Source organism: Halichoerus grypus, chromosome 7 (assembly GCF_964656455.1).
Source record: "Halichoerus grypus chromosome 7, mHalGry1.hap1.1, whole genome shotgun sequence".
NCBI classification, from domain to species: domain Eukaryota; kingdom Metazoa; phylum Chordata; class Mammalia; order Carnivora; family Phocidae; genus Halichoerus; species Halichoerus grypus.
The window spans coordinates 122,987,557-123,009,642 of NC_135718.1; the positions used below are offsets into that span (position 1 = coordinate 122,987,557).

Below are 22,086 nucleotides of genomic sequence, written 5' to 3' on the forward strand. Positions count from 1 at the left end.
GTTTTTGATACATACATTTTTACTTGAAAAAAAAATGTACACTTTGTGTCCAGAAAAGCAAAACCATCAGCTACAAGATAATCAATAATTCTACAGTCACAAAGCACTAAATGTGAACAAATTATCCTTTCTAGACCTTTATTACCATGAATGATGGTGCAAAGGGGACAGTAGAGTTGGTAAGCTGAAGTGATCTGTATTGTATTGAAAGCGGCACATTTTTCTCCCTCTTTTGGGAGAAATTATAGTGATGACTCCATAGTATATTTCTTTGCCTTGTCTATCTGTAGTTCCAGTTGTTCAATCTCCAAAGACAATTTATACAGCTCCATGGCCATTTTCACATCTGCTGGGTTGGGGAGACACTGCATGGCCTTTCTGCCTTTCTGGACATGTTCACAGCCTTCAGGGACCACCTGAAAGAGAGGTGGGTGTGGTTGAGTGGCTTCTCTCCAAATCAAGAAGGACAGGGTTGGAGGGGGAGGAGGACCTCCTGACAATGACAGGACTACAGCTCAAAGCCAAGACCAAGCACAGGACTGCCTGGTGAGCAGGAAAACCAGAAAACACCTTGGGTCCCACCACAGTCCTTCCCAGAGGGATAAGGACCTGTTCTGAGACAGCTTCACAGAGGGCCTCTGTGAGGAGAGAGGCTGTTTCTGAGACCATCCAGAAATGGAACATAGTATATTATATAGTCTAGAAAAAGTCCCAGGTATCTGCGTCCCTCTTTTCCCTAAGGGGCTCGATTATTCCTTGTTCTCCAGTGAGAGAGGAGAGCTTGTCACTCCTACCTGACCACAGTACTTCAAGAAAGAAGAGAATTCCTTTGAAGGACTCAGAAATGACTCCTGACAAGTCAGATCACACCACTGCGAGCTGGGACAGTGCTTGGCAGGGGGGGTCCATTTTTAGGGTTGGCTAGCACAGGAGCTTTTCTTGAATCGTGCCACTTACCCACTCGCACTTGGGCACCCCAGGGTACCAGGTTCTGTTCTCTGAGCAAGTGATATTTTGGGGACCATCCAATTTATAGCCAGAGTCACACTGGATGGTGACATTTGTAGTTTGAAGATACTGATCCTCATCCATGGACAGCTTTGCATGGGCTATTTCTGGTTTTGGACACAGAGCTACAATGGAAACACAGTTTTAAGCAATATGGAAATCTAAGGAAAAAGACATGACAACAGGCTAGGATTATAAGAATTAACTATCATAGGTGCTGCTAATTGTTTTATCTTTTGTTTTGTTTTTGTAACAGTAATATTTGTTAGCATTTTGGTTGAGCATTGGCCACAATTATATATCAGACTCAGGCTAAGCATTTTATGTGATTCAGCTTTGTGAGGTAATGACTGTTAGTTATCACTCCCACTTTTCTAGGAGAAATTTGAGATACAGACAGGTTAAGAAACTTGTCCTAGGTCTTCATACTTTTGAAGAACATGATAGGATATAAAAAAAGGCATGGGATCCCAGGTTCTTAGCTATCAAAGCAAGTCTCCCTCATCTCTTGATCCCAGCAAGACACTAGCTGTGAAATGTTCCCTCCTGCCGACTGGCTCCTGTATGTAATAGAGACTATGGTGGCAAATAATCCCCGGAGTTGCTGATGGCAAAATGCTATTAACCTGTGTGCCTGTAAAAGTCAGACCTGACCTTGACTTGTCCTGTCCCCACAAAACAGTAGGAGCCCCCCCTCCCCGGCCTGTAGCATGGGTAGGTGGTGCCTTGCACGAGGCTGTGATGGAAGTATCTGCCACTTTGTGAGGTTTGGAATTAGCCCTTGAGAGCCCACATTCATGCTAAAGCAAGCTTGCATGAAAATTTTGCTACAGGTCGTAAATGAAATGGCCACTTGCAGAATTTTTCTGGAAATATACAGGAAAGTGGGCATAGGGGTTGAATTTTATGACTGGGAGAAAGAAGAAGGGAGGTTGATGTTTATGTATTCCCCTTGTACTGTTTGCATCCTGAACATAGTCATGATTTCAAATAAATCAAATCAAATCAAATGCTTCCGTGCTTTTGTGACATTTCCACCCACCTGACTGAAAAGGGAGTTGGAGTTACCTTTACATTGAGGAACTGCAGGTATCCAGCCTAAAGAACTGCAAGAGAGTTTGGCCTCTCCAACCAGAGTGTATCCTTTGTCACATTTATATATCACTTCATTTTGTGTGAATACACGGAATCCTTTAACTTCTTCATAATGTCCGTGGGCAACATCAGGAGGAAAATCACAATCTTGATGGTGAGAGATAAAAGTGAGAGAGCATGAGCTTGTAGAATGTAAAAAAATAACTCATCCCCGAATCTGTGTGTTTTGTAGGAGGCTCCATTCTGTCCTGTCATCTTCTCTGCTCAGAGGATCACTTAGCCAAACCCAAGACCTGCGCTGCCCTCCTGTAAGCCTCAGGCTGAGGAACCACCATGGCCCCATCATTAGACCACTTGGTGGTCATCTCTAATATCTTCAAAAGTATAAGGGGAATGGATAAAATTAATACTTTGTTCAACCCCCACATTGAGTTCTTGGCCTATGGGGTAAAACCTGTCATATCCAAGAAGTCGAGTAGAAGCCATTGATCCTGCCTATCCCCATCCCCCTTGAAGCAAAGACAGCATATTAAAAACTACATCATATACCAAAGTGGCAGGGGAAATGGCGGCATTGTGCCACTCTTACAGAACTACAGCTGCCTCCCATTATACTGCCATTTACTTCCCCAGTCTGTCTACAAGAGAAGTTAGGATTCTGGGGAATGACAGTCGACTATGGAAAATTGAACATTTTAGTTCTCATTTCAGATGTGGTGTCTTTGCTAGAGTAGATTTTTGTATCTTTGGGTAAGTGGGGGCCACTGGTTTAGCAGATGCCTTCTTCTCATCCCTATCACAAAAGAGGGTCAAAAAGTTTGCATACACAGAAGGATAAAATCACACATTTGTAGTTTTAGCCCTGGGGTATGATAACTCACTTGCCCCTGTCATAATAGAGTCTGATGATACGATGATTATCTGGACATCCACACTGATCCAGTATGTCAATGGCCTCATGTTAATTCTACTGAATGAGCAAGAAGAAACTAGCATGTTGAGATAGACAGATAGATGATAGATAGATAGATAGATAGATAGATAGATAGATAGATAGATGATAGATAGATAATCCATCTGGGTTTCTGGCGTAGATCTCCTAAACCCTTATAAATTCCTAAGTGCCTAGAACACTAAGAACATCTTTTGTTCTACTGAGGCAATTCTCAGTGGCTCCTGGATTAGAGTTGGTCACCAGAAAGATCAAGTCATGATGCAAAACTTAGAAGCTTAGAAATTTCCAGGCCTGCTCTCCTCTTCAAAGAGAGGAGAGAAGTAGGAAATAGTGTTAGTAATTGAGCATGCCTATAATGAGCGAGCCTTCATAAAATCTCAGTAGTATATTGTTCAGGGAGTTGCCAGGTGGGTGAACACATCCACGTACTGGAGGATGATGTACCCCAAATCCACAGGTACAGAGGCTTCTGTGCTTGGGACCCTCCCAGACTTCACCTTATGTATCTCTTCATTTGTGTCCTTCATCATATCCTTTAATAAACTGTTAAATATAAGTTAGTGTCCCCTGAGTTCTGTGAGCCCTTCTAGCAAATTAATGGAACTCCACAAGGAGATCATGGGAACCTCCAATTTGTAGCCAAGTTGAACAAACTTTGGTAGCAGCCCGAGGACCTACTACCACAATTGGTATCTAATGTGGGGGGCAGTTTTTTGAGACTGAGCCTTTACCCTGTGGAATCTGCCACTCTCTTCAGGTAGATAGTGCTGGAACTGTGGCAAATTATAGGACACCCAGCTGGTGTTGCAGAGAATTCTTTGTTGGAAGAAGAAGAAAAAAAAAAAAAGGCACACACTTGGTCACCTGAAATGTTGTGAGTGTTCCGTGTGAGCAGTAAAAGAGACATACAAGAGAAACACAGGAAGTGAAGGGGAAGACTGGGTTTTTCCAACTCCCATACTGATGCTCCAGATATAGAACGTAAAGATTCAAGGGTTTGCCATATCAATACAATCTTCAGAGGTCCAGGGTTCAGGGCTTGTTAGGCTATCCCATCTAAACTAATGGGATATGCACAACACACCACAAAAAATGGTGCATAACACCAAGTAGAACTTTCTAGACTCTAGAGGCAGTACATTCCATACTTGGGAATACTATTCCAGCCCATATGCTAGATGACATAAGAGATAGCTGGGTTTGAGTGGGGCCCATGTTGGGAAAAGCCTCGGCAGCAAGTCCAGTTGCAGTGAAATTGTCCTGTTGCTTGAAACTTAAGACGCAGCAGAGCCTAGTATATTGAAGGTGGCTATAGTCAGAAAGCATGCAAATATCAATGGGACTATCACAGCATATACGCTTGAGATCCTGAAGCAAGGCCATGCACTGCTACAGAGAATTACGTGCTGTTTGAGATATAACTCTTGACATGTTGTTTGGTCCTGATAGAAACTGTACCTGATATTGGGTCATGAAGTGAGCATGTGCCAAAAATCATGATCTTGGTCTATCAGAACCAAGTTATAAGGCCAGGCAGGCAACAAACAATTCATTACAAAATGGAAGTTGTCATCTGGGATTGAACATGAGCAGATGGCACAAGCAGCCTGCACAAATAGGGAGCCTAGATCCTACTTGTGCCCATCCACTGTTGCACAAGTGTCTCTTTAGCTCATGCTTACGGCTATGTGGAGTATCCATTATAACCAACTGACAGAACAGAGGGAAGCCAAGCCTCATTCACAGATGTGTATTTTGGGTACGTGTGTGCAAGCTAAAATGGACGGAAGCTGCATTAGAGCCTGATCAGGGAAAGAGAGTAGTAAGGAAAAATCTTAGGTAATCTTGCCATTCACTTTTTTGGAAAAAGAAATGGGCTAAGGATAGATTAAATTAGCCTGGAATGGCCCAGAATGAATGGCTTATTTGTCAGCATCCTTAAGGACAAAGATTGGAAGATTGGGCCCAAGGAGATCTGCGGTAGGTAGAAGCAGGTGACTGGACGTATGGGAATGACAGGAAGTTCAAAGTTTTTATTTTGTGTGTTAACACCAGCAGAGCATCCCCAGTAGAGTAGGCATTAAAAAATCAAATAGAAAACAATGTCTCAGCCAGTTGAAGTCAGCCATCTTCTGTCATTGGCCTGACCAGTGCTGTCACAAGAGGAAGAGGAGCAAAGTGGTGGTATGGATGAAGAACAAGCATGGTGGGCACAACAACATGGACTCCCACTTACCGAGGCTGTCACTGAATCTTCAAACTGCCAGCCACAATGCTAAGTCCCTAATATGATACCATCCCTTGAGATAACCACAAAGCCACTTGGTAGCCAGTTGACTATATTACATCCCTTCTACCTGGAAGGGACAAATAAGTATTTTGACAGAAATACACAAGTATTCCAGGTATGGGTTTGCCTTTTCTGCTTGTGGGACTTCAGTCAGCACTGTTATCTGAAGACTATAGAGTGTTTAAATAATTGGCATAGAATTACACTATGTGCAACTAGAAAACCCACTCATAGCAAAAGAGGTGTAGTACTAAGACCGTGGCCATGGAATGTACCACTCACATTACAGACTGCATCATCCAGAACCCGTAGGCCTGTTTGGACATTGGAATGGCCTGTTAAAGGCACAGCTGAAGTGCCAGTTGAGAGGCAATATTTTACAGTGATAACACTTCACAATATTACTTTACAATATCTTCTGGAACACAGCACTCTGAACCACTTTAGGGCTCCTTTGGGCTCCTTCTTACACACAAGGCAAGAAGAAGCATCACTATCCAGCAGGGGTAATTGTTCTTGATCATCACTAGATAGGACGATGGAAAAACAATGGGAGAAGTAGGATTGTATTTAGCACTTAAGTGCTCTTGGTGAGGGAGAGGTAGGCATTTCACACCGGGGGATAGTCTGAAGGAAAACTTAGAGACAGCAGAAGGAAGGGAGGAAGTTTGAGGAAGAAAGGAAGCAAGTTTAGAAAGATGGGTTCAAATAGATTTGGGTGGGTCTTGAAATGCAGATTAAGGCATATGGACAGAAAGAAGAGAAGAAAAGACAATAAATACCAAGAAACAGAAGACAATAATTGATAAGTTCAGCTGATCTATTAGATGTGGCCTATTTTTACTGATTTCAGAAAAGAAAAGAAAAGCAGGAAGGTCAAGAGAATGGGAATAAACAACGAGGAAGGAAAAGAAAGTTGGACTGGGGGGGGTGGACAATGCTTTTTAACAAATTTATCCACTCCAAAAATCATGAAGGGTATAAAAATTCTTCCTAATTTGAAACCTTCCCTTAATAATCTCCATCACTTTGATATGAAGAAACATCGAACAAACTGAGGGTTGCTGGAGGTGAGGGGTGTGGGGGGATGGGGTAACTGGGTGATGGGCACTAAAAGGGCACTTGATATAATGAGCACTGGGTATCATATGCAACTAATGAATCACTAAATTTTACCCCAGAACTAATAATACAGTATAGGTTAACTAACCTGAATGTAAATTTAAAAAAAGAAAAAAGAACATAAAATTCCATAAGCTCTTACTCTTATCACATGTTGGTGTTTTGGGATTCCATGTGCCATCTTCTTCGCACCTAGCTTCAAACCGATATTTCTTATAACACATATAAAAAACTGTGTCTCTGTAGAAATAAACACAGCTATTCACAGATCTAGTGCTTTTTGAAATGATTTCACCATTCTCCAGGTCTGGTATTGGGCAACATATCTCTGAAAAATAGAAAGTGAGGTGAATGGTTAGTAAAATCACTGCAATGAGGCGCCTATGGGTAATAAATTCATTTCTGCTTTCGAAGATTTCACCACTGAAGAGAGATTGGGGAAACAGAAAAAGGACATTCTGGGTCTGCTCTCCCTGTCCCTGATTGCTAAAGTACTCCAACCTAGTCATTTCCCTTCAACTAAATGATTTCATTAGGAGCCTCCAAAATGAGACACTGGATGAAACCTGCATGAAAATGTAAATTTTCAGAAGCATTCAAAAGCAATGACAAATAACATCCATTGCTTATGGTTTCATTAGGGTTACATCATTATCAACCTCTCTAATACCTTACACTTCCTTAGTCACAAAAGGAAAAATGTCCTCAAAAGTTTATATCCACCTGACAGCTAACGCACAGAAATAAATTTAAATTACTGCATATGGCCAGGATCTTTTTTGATGCCACATTTAAGAGAAATAGCGACTCAAATTCTTTCATTTTTAATGCAGTAAGAGCTGATAAAAAGATATTTTTTATTCATTAGTAGAAATACTTCCAGGTAGAACTTGATATTGCTTGATATAAGAGAAAATATCAGAGCAGATTAAAATGCCCTATTCTTCACATCAGGAGCTTGACTAGCACTACAATGGTTTTTTAGGGATACCTAAACACTCTCACCACTCACTTATTTATGAATTACAATAAAAATACCCAACATTCATGTTTCTAAATTATAATATTAATATTTATGTAATACTATAGAAAGTACTTAAATCATAATATTTAAGTCATAAGTCCAAATCCACACTGTATTAGATTTTCTGATAACTAGGATAAATATCATTTCACTTCTGCTTTTTAAATGGTTAAATATATCTTTATTAAATAATTAAATCAATACAACTATAGTGGGTAACATAAATATAATTTTAAAGTAGGTTTTTAAATTCCCAACAAACAAAAGTCCAGGGCCAAATGGCTTCACTATTCACAGGTGAATTCTACCAAACATTTAAGAGGAGTTAATACCTATTCCTCTCAAATTGTTCCAAAAGTAGGAGAGGAAGGAAAACTTCCAAATTCATTCTACAGGGTCAGTACTAGCTTGATACCAAAACCAGACAAAAACCCACACAAAAGAAAACTGTAGGCAATATTCCTGATGAACAAAGATGCAAAAATCCTCAGCCAAATATTAGCTAATCGAATGCAACAATACTTTAAAAGGACCATTCAATCAAGTGGGATACTTACCAGGGATGGAAATACGGTTCAATATTTGCAAATCAGTGAACGTAATACATCAAATTAACAAAAGGAAAAAATTTTAAAAACATATGATCATTTCAAAAGATGCAGAAAAAGCATTTGACAAAATATGACATCCGTTCATGACAAAATGTCTCAACAAAGTGGGTGTAGAGGAACCATAACTTAACATGATAAAGGCCACATACGAAAAACCCATAGCTAACATCATAGTCAATGGTGAAAAACTGAAATCTTTTCCTCTAAGATCAGAACCAAAGATGCCCACTATTGCCACTTTTATTCAACACAGTACTTGAAGTCCTAGCTGTAGCAATCAGACAAGAAAAAGAAATAGAAGGGATTCAAACTGGTAAGGAAGAAGTAAAACTGTCACTATTTGCAGATGACATGATACTATATATATAAAACCCTAAAGACTCCACCAAAAAAGTATTAGAACTAATAAATTCAGAACCACTGCAGGATATAAAATTAATATATAATATTATATAGATTATATATAATATTAATTAATATATAGAAATCTATTGTATAGATATATACAATATAAACAATATACTTATATATTGTACAGGTAGCAGAAAGAGAAATTAAGAAAAGAACCCCATTTACAATTATACCAAGAAGAATAAAATATAAATTTAACCAAGGAAGTAAAGGACCTCCTCTCTGAAAACTATAAGATATTGATGAAAGAAATTGAAGATGACACAAAAAAAGGAGAGATATACCATGCTCATAGATTGGAAGAATTAATATTATGAAATGTCTATACTACCCAAAACAATCTACACATTTAATGCAATCCCTATCAAAATGCCAATAGCATTTTTCACAGAATTAGAACAAATAATCATGTGGAACCACAAAGACCTCTAATAGCCAAAGCAATCCTTAGAAAGAACAAAGCTGGAAGTATCACAATCCCAGATTTTAAGACATACTACAAAGCTATAGTAATTAAAACAGTATGGTACTTGAACAGACATTTTTCCAAAGAAGACATCCAAATGGCCAACAGACACATGAAAAAGTGCTCAACATCGCTTGGCATCAGGGAAATTCAAATCAAAACCTCAATGAGATATCACCTCGCACCAGTCAGAATGGCTAAAATTAACAAGTCAGGAAACAACAGACATTGGCGGGGGTGTGGAGAAAGGGGAACCCTCCTACACTGTTGGTGGGAATGCAAGCTGGTGCAGCCACTCTGGAAAACAGTATGGAGGTTCCTCAAAAAGTTGAAAATAGAGCTACCATACGATCCAGCAATTGCACTACTGGGTATTTACCCCAAAGATACAAATGTAGGGATCCGAAGGGGTACGTGCACCCCGATGTTTATAGCAGCAATGTCCACAAGAGCCAAACTGTGGAAAGAGCCAAGATATCCATCGACAGATGAATGGATAAAGAAGATGTGGTAGATATATACAATGGAATATTATGCAGCCATCAAAAAGAATGAGATCTTGCCATTTGCAACAACGTGGATGGAACTGGAGGGTATTATGCTGAGTGAAATAAGTCAATCAGAGAAAGACATGTGTCATATGACCTCACTGATATGAGGAATTCTTAATCTCAGGAAACAAACTGAGGGTTGCTGGAGTGGTGGGGGTTGGGAGGGATGGGGTGGCTGGGTGATAGACACTGGGGAGGGTATGTGCTATGGTGAGTGCTGTGAATTGTGCAAGACTGTTGAATCACAGATCTGTACCTCTGAAACAAATAATACAATATATGTTAAAAAAAAAAAAAAAAAGAAGAAAAAGATAGCAGGAGGGGAAGAATGAAGGGGGGGAAATCGGAGGGGGAGACGAACCATGAGAGACGTTGGACTCCGAAAAACAAACTGAGGGTTCTAGAGGGGAGGGGGCTGGGAGGATTGGTTAGCCTGGTGATGGGTATTAAAGAGGGCACATATTGAATGGAGCACTGGGTGTTATACGCAAACAATGAATCATGGAACACTACATCAAAAACTAATGATGTAATGTATGGTGATTAACATAACATAATAATAAAAAAAAACAGTATGGTACTAGCACAAAAATAGACTCATAGATCAATAGAACAGAATAGTGAGCCCCAAAATAAAGCCATGCTTATATAGTCAAGTAATCTATGACAAAGGAGGCAAGAATATACAATGGGGAAAACACAGTCTTTTCAATAAATGGTATTGAAAAAACTAGACAGCTATGTGCAAAAGAATGAAACTGGACCACTTTCTTACACCATACACAAAAATAAACTCAAAATGGACTAAAAACCTAAATGTGAGACCTGAAGCCATAAAACTCCTAAAAGAAAACATAGGCAGTAATCTCTTGGACATTAGCATTTTTATGGATCTGTTTCCTCAGGCAAGGGAAGCAAAAGCAAAAATAAACTATTGGGATTACACCAAAATAAAACACTTTTGCACATTGAAGAAAACCATCAACAAAACAAAAAGGCAACCTACTGAATGGGAGAAGATATCTGTAAACAATATATTCAATAAAGGGTGAATATCCAAAATATATAAAGAACTTATCAAACTCAACACTGAAAAATCAAGTAATCTGATTAAAGAATGGGCAGAGTACCTGAAGAGACTCTTTTCTAAAGAAAACAGACCTGTACCTCTGAAACAAATAATACATTATACGTTAAAAAAAAAAAAAAAAAAAAGATAGCAGGAAGGGAAAAATGAAGGGGGGTAAATCAGAGGGGGAGACGAACCATGAGAGACTGTGGACTCTGAGAAACAAACTAAGGGTTCTAGAGGGGAGGGGGGTGGGGGGATGGGTTAGCCTGGTGATGGGTATTAAAGAGGGCATGTTCTGCATGGAGCACTGGGTGTTATATGCAAACAATGAATCATGGATCACTACATCAAAAACTAATGATGTATGGTGATTAACATAACATAATAAAAAAAGAAAGAAAAAAGAAAACATACAGGTGGCCAACAGACACATGAAAAGATGCCCAACATCACTCACTATCAGGGAAATGCAAATCAAAACCACAATGAGATATCACCTCACACCTGTCAAAATGGCTAATGTCAAAAAGAAGAGAAATAGCACGTGTTGGCAAGGATGCAGTAGAAAGGGAATCCTTGTGCTGTACCAGTGGGAATGTAAATTGGTGCATCTAAGATATGTGGTAACCCAAGTGTCCATAGATAGATGAATGGATAAAGAAGATGTGGTATATATATGTGTGTGTGTATATATATATATGTGTCTATATATATATGTGTCTATATATATATATACACACACATACATACATACACCCACATTTGAATATTAGTCAGAAAAAATAATGATCTTGCCATTTGTGACACATGGGTGGGCCCAGAAGGCCCATGATAGCTAAGTCAGACAGAGAAAGACAAATACTATATGGTTTCACTTATATGTGGAATCTAAAAACCAAACCAAACCAAACAAATAAACAAACAGACTTTTAAATGCAGAGAACAAACTGGTGGTTACCAGAGGGGAGGAAACTGGAGGATGGATGAAATAGGTGAAGGGGATTAAGAGGTACAAACTTCCAGTTATAAAATAAATAAGTCACAGAGATTAAAAGTACAGCATAGGGAATATAGTCACAATAATGTAATAATATATGGTGGCAGATGGTGACTATACTTCTTGTGGTGGGCACTGAGTAATGCACAGAATTGTTGAATTATATTGTACACCTGAAACTAATATAACATTGTGTGTTGACTATACCTCAATAATAAGACAAAGAAGAAAAGAAAAGGATGGAGAAAAATAGAAGTTGGTTTTTAGACATGTATAAATAAACATTTATATAGAAAGAATTAGTGTATTAATTACAAGTCACTATTTCGTATTCATCAAGGAGAATCCTCAAAGGCTTGTATTTACCAATACTTTGTTATTTAAGTGGTGACCATCATTGTTAAATATATTTTAATTTGGTAATTTTGTTAAAACTTTTCATTTTATTGCCCCCAAATGAGTCTAAATAACTGTAATTAAACTTGAAGTCCTAATGTGAAATGAATGATCTTCCAATTGGTAGATCTAAACTACCATTTTTCATTACTTGTTCATTTTACACATTTTTCCAGTTCCAATCTGTAGAATAAAGTTCCCTATATCCTGGGCCTCTGTGTCTTCACCTCTAAAATGGCAAGATTCTGATGTGCGCAAGGAAACATTTTCTCTCTCTGTTGTCAATTCCACTGAAGCCCATAAAACCGCATCTGCTTGTCTCTCAGCTCCTCACGTTCTCTCAAAGAGAAAAGACATCTTGAGATTGTAGAAAGTCTCCTTTTTATCCCTCTGAGGCCAGAGTACTGGGTCAGGGGTCAGGGTCTGTCTTCTAGGGGCAGGTCACAAGACCCAGCTCCTGCAGCCCGCAGTCCCTTGGCTCAAAGACATGAGACACAAGTCACTTTGCAGCTGGTTGAGTTCATGACTGTTTCACAGACTTTCCTTCTACTAAGCACCCCAAAGTCGACACTGGGGAGGAAAGGGCTGTAACAGAGGTCTGACTCTGGTAAATGTTGAGCCGTATTCTCCATGCTACTTTCACCAGTGATGAGGCTAATACTCAATCTGACTAAGGCTTCACTTCTGTGTCCCTTCCGTGTCCACGTCTCATTTGATTTTGAAATGGGATAAGGAAAGTTATAGTTACAGTCATAGTTTCTCAGCTCCTCCAAGACTTCCATGATCCCTTCTGACAATAATACTTAACTCCTCTGTTGAATTATTATAATCCTAAATTTATCTTGAAAGATAAAACTGCATTCATTTTAAGAAAAAAAAAAAAAAAAAGCCTAGCACATGCTGGGCATCTAATCTACAAAAAGATTTAAAAAACAGAGACTCACCGTTACATCCTATGTGTGGGGTCCAAGTCAGATTTCTCTGACAAGTCACAGTGGTAGACCCATCCAAAGCAGGCTCATAACCAGGATAACACCTGTACCTCAACACAGTTCCAATATCATATATTCGCTCTTTTGTCGGCACGTGGTTGTTGTATCTTTCCCAGTAGGCATTTGGGATGCTTGGTAAGTCAGTACAACTATCTGCTCAGAAAGGGAGAACAAGGGGAAAAGACACCGGTACTAGGGATGCAACAGTGATCATCAACAAGCCTGTCCTATCAGAGGATGCCATGCGTTCATTCAGCCAGGAACAGTCTTGCCATGGCTGATGCATCAGCCACATCAGGAAACAAACTAGCACCAAGTTCTCAATATTATTATTAACATAATTTTTCATGATCCACATGAGTTTATAGTTTTAGAGTGTCAGAATCATAGTTAGTCTGTATAATATTTTTGTGGAAGTTGGAAAAAGGCATTCCTGCCCCTACAGGACACTTTACTATTTATCTTTCAAGTCAATTATCATAACGTAATGATTTTGTTAGAACAAAACAAGTTTCCTACTAACTGCAAGAAGATTGTTGAAATAAATACACTAATCCACAATGTCTACAATGTTAATGTCTCCCTTTAGGGTTGAAGTGTCCACGACCTGCACAACTGTATATGGCAACCTTTTGTGATTATATAAGACCTTGCCTAATGTACTGTAATCTTTCTTTTCCAACAACTAGAAAAAATAAAGACAATTATTGATCTAAATTTAAATTTTTACTGCAGTTCAAGTGGGTTTAGGCATACAAATATGCCCCCACCAACATTTCTGGGTAATTTAGATGCCAAACATTGAACTTCCTTCATGGTCCATACTTACTGAGCTCACAGATGGGAGGAGGAGGATCCCAGTCATTATTTTCCCCACAATGGATTAAACTGCTTCCTTTGAGAATAAAACCTTCCTCGCAGTCAAATACCATGGAGTTTTGGTAAGTATAGATGGTTCTAAATCCAGAGATTACGTTTCCATTTTTAACCTCTGGTTTTGGACAGACGATTTCTAAAGAATCACAAGAAAAGACAAGTGAGTTGTAAAAGAGAAACGGCAATAAGGATATTACTTGCTATTGCTAATCCAGTTTCAACTATGACACAAAAGCCTAATACAGTGTACGTCAAGCAGATACAAGGAAAACATTTTAAAGTGAATATAATTTCAACTTTAAAAAGCCTCAGTAAGAGGAGGTCCCATCCTATCGGTTCTGTTATGATAGAACTGTGAATAACTCCACCTTACTCAAGAAAAACCAGCCATCTATAACTCAAGCAAAACCAGCCATCTATAACACATCCCTCAATGGCCCCATAATCCTCTCCTGACGGTGGCCTACTTTTCTGCATGATTTCGGTATGGGTCAGTGGCCAACGGTAATGATACGGTGGTCATGAGGAAGAGGCAGCCAGGCATCAGAGATCTGTGCTCTCACTAAGAACAAACTGCCCCCACCACTCCAGCCCCACAGCAGTCAGTCATCCTGCCCCCATGTCAGTCCTGCCACCTTGATGACTCATGGCTATGGCTGAAGCTACCTTCACCACTTGGCTGGATGGTTGCAACAGGTGCCTATGGGTTGAGTTTTGTCCCACTTCCTTTGTTGTCCCTTCTGGACCCAGACTTGTCTTTCTGAAATGCAACACTTTTACTTCCCTGGTTAAAGCCTTTCAGTGTTTCCCTTTCACCTTTGCTCCGAACTCCTCAGAGGGACACATGAGGCCCTTTGTAACCTGGCTCTGCTGACTTTCTGTCCTCAGTCTCTGCCATTTCCTCCTCTTGCTGTCTGGACTCCTGGCATTTTGAATTGCTTGTGGGATCATGCTTTTTCATCCCCGGATTTGACTGTGTTCTGTGGTGAGTCAGAATACTAAGTGATACGGTGTAGGCACTTAGTCACAAAGGAAGGTCCCTCAGATTAGCCAACTAACGATACACAGTAGATTTTCTGATTTTGGGGGGGGTTTTTTTGCTCTGTCCTGTAGGCACTTGGGGTGAACATTGTAAGTGCTAACCAATAGTTCCACTTGTCCTCCCTGAACAGACAAAAGGCAATATTCCTCAGTTCCCTCAAGGTAGGGTCTCCACATTACTAGTTTGGGACAAAAGGCTGTAAAGCAACATGTGGTCACTTCAGACTGAAGCTCTTTTCGAAAGCCAGGGCATAATTTGCTTTTCTCTCTTCACCTACTGAACAGATTTTGAAAGGACATTTTGATGTAGAAGTATCACAAGATCAAAGCAACCCAGATTGCTAGGCTTATTGCTAAATGTACACCTAGACTACAGCTGGCCTAGAGTCCCCTGAACTTGCAGCAGACTCTGTATGAATGAAAATCAACTTTTACTTTGCAAAGCCAACGAGATGTCAGTGCTGTTTGTTACTGCACACTGGGCCATCATACATAAATATCGGTTGAGCAAATAAATGACTGCATTGTTGCAGTGGTTGGTCTTGGAATCATTCCCTTTCTGCAACAAATTCACCTAACTTTTTCTTTTAAACAAACCATTCAAACCAAAATTCATCCCTGTGACTTACTTTTACAAGTAGGAGGACTTGGGTTCCAGACACCTACTGTCTTATTTTCCACTGTGCAAGAAATGGAGGCTTTGCCTATCATTGAGAAGTTGGGGTCACATCTGTAGGTGACAGAAGAGCCATATGTGTAGAAATCTTCGTCTCCACCGTTGTGCCTCCCATTGCTGATGTCTGGAGGAGGCTTGCATTTAGCACCTGGGAGTGAGTGAAGAAAAAGAAATAATCAGGGAAGGTACCTTTGCAAATCTAGCATTCATGATGCAAATTCTAATGGAGGGTACAAGAAGCAGCAAAGCTGCACAAGAGTTTTATTTTCTAGCATGGTTTAGGTTTGCAGTCAAGCCAGAAAAAGTCTTTACTTACTTACACATAGTGGGAGAGGATCACTCCAATCAACTCCTTTATCTTGGATCTCACAGTTACTAGTGGTTGGGCCAATTAAAATATATCTGAATGAGATAGGATAAAAGAGTTTAATGAAATTTTTCTTACCTTAAATTAAGTTGGATAAAGGGGTCTGAACAAATAAACTGGTTACTCAATAACAAAAATGAAGAAATAATGTTTTCCAGATAACACTTCCCACTGAGCCTTCCATTCAGTAAAACTTCATCACTGCAATGAGATGTGTGTGTTTGTTCATTTGTTCTTTTATTCTGCAATCTATTATTGGGCATCAACTATATGGGGCATGGCATTCATCCAGAACTCAACCAGGACAATGTAGGGTAAAAGACTCATTTGAGTGTGTTCTGCAATTTTGTCTAGATGACAGTATCATCCAGGTTGCTGGCCCCAAACTCTCAGGCCTCTGATATGCAGCCCCCTTCTGACTTTTGGGTGCTTACCCTCTCCAATACACCATTAACTCCCCCGTTCACGATCCCCATTTTTTATGGCTCTTGACAAGTTCTAAGCTTTCTTTAGTTTGTCTTACTGCCCTCTGTGTATTATGGTAACAGAAAGAAAAAGCATTGTTAGTATGTCTTAAAATGGTACTATCATCAAGGAATAAATGTACACTGTGGTTGAACACTAATGGAAATGTTAGCTTCGGCAATAGAGCCCCTGGGACTTATTTAATACTAGCTCAAAGAAAAATGAATCTTTTAATAGGATAAAAGACAAGGAGAATTAAACATTTCTTTATTTTGAAATTTCTAGGAAATGTAAGTTTCCTAAGCTACCCAGGAAACCAAGCGGAAAATATGGTTTCCAGTTATTCCAGTAGGAACCCTTTAGCATTCCAACAGCACTTCCCTTCTGAATCTTCGTGCTTTCCATCTCAGGAGCCATACGCGGTAAGGGATAAATAAGGATACATGTGCGAAAATCAAACAAAAGGAAACATTAGAGGAAAATGTTAAACACAGGGGACAAGTAAAGGAGAATCAACACATACTTAGTTGGAGAACCTGAAGAAGGAACACAAAACAGAACAAAATAGCTATTTTAAAATGTATTTCAAATAAGTATTGCATAAATAAAATAATATTCAATCTACATTTTAAAAGAGCAGCACATAACAACAAAATGTTGAAGTAAATGGTCTGTACCAAAACAACTAAGAGTAAAATTACTAAAGATTATTTTGAGTTCAAGGCACTTGAAATAGACAAAGGAAGGCATTCTGACTTCTTTTTTCTTCCTGAAAGCAGGAGATAAAACTCTCACGTGAAAGATGCTTTCCCCATAACAGGAGAAAAAGAATAATCTTATCACCAGAGATGGGGAGGTGAAGCCAGGAGAGATCTGTACAAACAGACCTTGTCAAAATAACTCTTATCTTCCTGCAGCCTTCCATAGAGTTTTGTTACTTTTCCACAATGGCTACTTTTTGTTCAACCTAGTCTATAAACAGAGGTCTAACCACTTTTTAGGTCTTCATTTTCCTGTGAAGGCTCCCATGGACGTATAAAAATAAAATTTGTATGCTCTTCTCCTGCTAATTTGCCTTATGTCAATTTAATTCTCAAGCCCAGTCAGAGACCCTAAGAGGGTAGAGAAAAGTTTTGGGGAAAGTCTCTTCAAAAATTAAGTTAAACACTAATCCAGTACTGATTTTAAAATATGCCTAACTTTAAACTTAAAAAAAAAAAAAACTTTATATAGAAAAATAAACAAGTAATGTCAGGAAAAATTTTTTTAAAAAAACAATAAGGCAGGACGACTCATAGAGGTTGTTAAAATATATTATAAAGCCCTGATAGTATGTCACTATGAAATGTGTATATGAATATGTAGGCAAAACAATGGCATTGAGTAGAAACATATGCAGATACAAGATACATATGAGAATTTAATATAGTGTTAAAAAGCACTCTCAAATCAGTAAACTAAGTATAGAGTATATAAACCTATATACTCTATAAGAGATAAAGCTCTCATGTGAAAGATGCTTTTCTCATAACAGGAGAAAAAGAACAATCTTATCACCAGAGATGGGGAGGTGAAGCCAGGAGAGATCTGTACAAACAGACCTTGTCAAAATAACTCTTATCTTCCTGCAGCCTTGCATAGATTTTTGTTACTTTTCCACAATGGCTACTTTTTGTTCAACCTAGTCTATAAACAGAGGCCTACACACACACGATATATACACATGAACCTATGCATATTAGGATTTAGACCTTGTTTCTTAAAGGAGCTGCAACTTTCCCCCCAAGTGTATTATTTTTCTTTTGACTTGGCTATTTTTTCTTCTTAAGGAAAAACTGTTTTAATGCTTCAAATTTATCAAACTCTCTTTTTAAAATGGCTTCTGGATTTTAGGTCTTCATTTAAAAGCCCTTCTCCAATACAAGATTTTAAACTATTTACCTAGATTTCTTCTGCTACTTTTATGCTTTCATTTTTTTTTAATGTTTAAAGCTTTGATCCATTTGGAGGCAATATACAATATACAGTGCAAGATCTATATCCTAGGCTATATTTTCCCACATGACTTTCCTGTTATTCCAAAAGTCCATCTTTAGTTTACTGATTTGAGAGTGCTTTTTAACACTATATTAAATTCTCATATGTATCTTATATCTGCGTATGTTTCTACTCAATGCCATTATTTTGTCTACATATTCATATACACATTTCATAGTGACATATTATCAAGGCTTTATAATATATTTTAATAACCTCTATGAGTAGGTTTGATATATTTAATAACCTCTATAAGTATATACTATATATTTATATATAGTGTGTATATATATATGAACATATATATGTTCATGTATGTAGGTATTTATCCTAGAAATTAAGAATACAAATTTCAAGAAATCAATTTTAAAAAATAGGCAAAGGATATGCCAAATAGTTCACAAATCAATACAACTATCTCTTGAACACATAAAAATATGCTCAATCTCACTCATAAGAGAAATGTACATTGAAACTATAGTAAGATTTCATTTTTACCTCTTAACTTGGAAAATTTTCAAAAATTTCACAAGTTTTCAAAAGATTGACAACACAGTTGGAAAGTCTATGAAGAGACAGACATTTACATACTCTGCAAAACATGTAACCTCTAAGGAGAGCAATTAGGCAATATCTTTCACATTTTCAAATAGGTATACTCTGACACAGAAATCCCACTCTGGAAATTTACCCTACAGATATAATTACATCTGTACAAAATTATATATGTACAAAGTGATGCATCAGAGCACTGTTCAGAATAGCAAAACATTGGAAATATCTATGGATACATCAAAGAGATTGTTAATCCGTGATACGTCACACAATCACATTCTATGAAGTTGTAAAGACAAATCAATGAGGAACTTCTATGCACAAACGTGGAACTATGTTCTGTATATACTGATGAGTAAAAAAGCAAGATTCAAAGCTACATTTGTTATTGGAAAGGTGTAAAATAAAAATATATACTAATTTTTAGTTTGTATTTGTAAAGTGAACACTAGAAAGATACCTAAGAAACCAATAAATGTGGATCCCTGTTTAAGGACACACACAAAAAAATGAGGTGGATGGCAAGAAGGTAGAAGTGAGAATTCTCAGTGCATATGGTTTTACATCATTTTTACTTTTGAAATATATCAGCTATTTATTAAAAATTAATTTAAAAGAATTGTTTCTAGATTGCTTCACACTCACCCTTCTGAACAAACGAATTCTAAGTGTGATCCAAAGAAATGATCTGTCTTAGCTATCACTCTCCCATTTTGTAATTCTCCTGGGTTTCTGCATCGTTTCTCTGACAGAAAAATTAAAAAGATAATTAGTGATTCCAACTACTCACAGATAAGGCATTAGAAGACTGATTGATTCGCTTTGACCTATGCTTCCAGAAAGGTCCAGAGGTTGAGATCCAAACATATTTCTGATCCTGACTCACTAAATTTTTACTTTGGAGGATAAATGAATACAAAATCTGATCTCACAATTTTCTGGTACATTTCACCAATAGAGAAAAATACTCAGTTAAATCACTATGGTCATGGAGTCTGCAGTCCAGGATAGTTATTGATCAGGGAGCGATGCTCCATTCTAGCTCTGTGGCACGTACTTTGTATGCAGGCCACTCAAAAATGCATGTCCTTGGTCACAAAAGGGACAACAGAAAGTGTAGATACCCTCACTATTGGAAGAACATCACAGAATTTATTCTCAACTATAAGTAAATCACAGAATCTTCCTCCAAACACAGCAGATATTTTGGTTGAGGTTTCTTTGGAAACTGCATTACCTCTCTTTAGCCACATAATACTTTATAACTTTGTAAAGAATGAATCTGGTTTTCAAAATATTAAAATTGAATTTGTAGTTCACTTAGGAAAGAAGTGTTTACTGAATTACAGGGTAAAGGATAAGCTTATTTTTCACTACAACCAGGTAGTTCCTAATTTCTGTTTTATTTGGTTTTTTGTTTATGCTTTTCAAAAAGTAGCACACGTATGTACATTGAAATTGGTGACTTGACAACTGGATGGTTTCTTAGTGACCAAAGATTCTCATTTGTACTCAGAAAACTTAATTCCTGAGACAAATTTGCAAAGAAGGGAAAAGCATAAATAAGAAAAATAAATGTTCATACTTACTGACACAGAATTCACTGTATCTCCATGTGTTACGTTGACAGGTAACAACCTGACTTAAAAAATTAACCTTACTGTAGCCAGGACGGCATGTGTATTTCAGGACAGTTCCACTGTTGAAGTATGTCCCATTCAACTCAGTTGTTAAAGAAGCAAAGTATAAATTCGGTGGGGGACCACAAGTTCCTGGACACCAAAATGACAAAGAGCACCAGAAGTTATAGCTTGAAACACAGCATCTTAATGTTTCAGTAGTATGATTTTTAGATCAAGGACCATTCCTTTCTCCTCTAATCAAGAAAAATAATAACTCTTATTGTCCCCATTGTTCAACGAATCCAGTGAGTGATCAGTAATACACATCTGCTGATAAATGATAAAAGGCAGAAATTTTTCATCCCCTTTCTACTGTTTATGAGATAATTCATCTAAAGGGTGGCAGATGTGATTTTATTCACCTATCAGATTCCTCATATCTGCTGACTCAGAAATATCTGAGCAAAGCCAGCAGTTCCTACAATTTTCCTCAACAGAAACATAGTATTTCATCAATAAAACCATAGGTAAGATTGCCTGTCTCAGGAAAGGGAACCCGGGTGGCTGGGAGATGGATAAGAACCACATTCTTAATTTGCACCTTTTTGCACATGTTGGATTTTGAATGATGCAAAGGAAGAAGCATGGAGTGCTTGAAACATAAAAATGTTAATCCTGCTTTCCTTGCAAGAATTAAATAGGGGACCAATTTACCTTTCAGTAGCCCTAAGAGAAGTCTATACTTACTTCTCCTCTCTATTCTGGATAGACCCAGAGGCAGTGAAAATTGTTCAGTCGGGCCGATAGATCACACTGACTTGTTTCAAGTCATGTTTGGGAGACAAATTGTTTTGGAAAATTCCTGGAGGAGAAATGCTAGGGGAATGTGCCCAGAAAACTGCCTCTTCTATGGATAAAACAAATTCCCCCTAAATCCCAAATAATTCCAAATCCCCTGTAACTCCAAATTCCAAATTCCTGGTCAAATCAACCCTCGCTGCGGCAGGTGGCTTTCTGTTAGAAGCTGAATCATCTGTTAGTGTTAAGAGCGAATGAGTGGATGATCTTGAATGTTTGTCGCCAATCTGAACTTATCTCTCTAGTACTCACCAAGAACAGGAGCCATGAGAGCAGCGACCAAGGTCATTTGGAACAGAGTTGGATCAGAGACTCTCCATAGCCTAGACAAGGGCTGGGCTGCCATTTTCTCTTTTCTATGAAGGATCCCATTTGGAGCTCTGGGGTTCATGACCTGATGATTCTCCCAGATTTTTCTGCCAAAAGACCTCAATTTAATAAGCAGTCATTGAATTCCTAGTTGTCATAAAGCACTAGGATAAATACTACGGGGTCCACATCTTCAAGGAAATTATGCCCTACAGTAGTAAAGCACATGCACTCAAATGTTACAACATGACACAGGGAGTGTTAGCCTCTGCTCAGAGGAGAGATGGGGA

At 38.4% G+C, this 22,086-nt stretch overlaps 1 protein-coding gene across 1 annotated transcript in view; it reads right to left on the reverse strand.

Annotated features, from left to right (window-relative positions):
- LOC118552007 (C4b-binding protein alpha chain-like) overlaps positions 1-22,086 on the reverse strand; it is a 29,978-nt gene continuing 7,892 nt past the window's right edge. The window contains exons 2-12 of the mRNA XM_036118193.2: positions 21,740-21,903; positions 20,597-20,779; positions 19,653-19,752; positions 15,900-15,985; positions 15,537-15,731; positions 13,820-14,002; positions 12,943-13,143; positions 6,613-6,798; positions 2,077-2,250; positions 958-1,133; positions 1-416 (exon numbers count right to left, since the gene is read on the reverse strand). Coding sequence (XP_035974086.1) covers positions 243-416; positions 958-1,133; positions 2,077-2,250; positions 6,613-6,798; positions 12,943-13,143; positions 13,820-14,002; positions 15,537-15,731; positions 15,900-15,985; positions 19,653-19,752; positions 20,597-20,779; positions 21,740-21,878 — 1,797 coding nt within the window. The 5' untranslated portion in view covers positions 21,879-21,903 and the 3' untranslated portion in view covers positions 1-242. The remainder of the gene's footprint in view (positions 417-957; positions 1,134-2,076; positions 2,251-6,612; positions 6,799-12,942; positions 13,144-13,819; positions 14,003-15,536; positions 15,732-15,899; positions 15,986-19,652; positions 19,753-20,596; positions 20,780-21,739; positions 21,904-22,086) is intronic.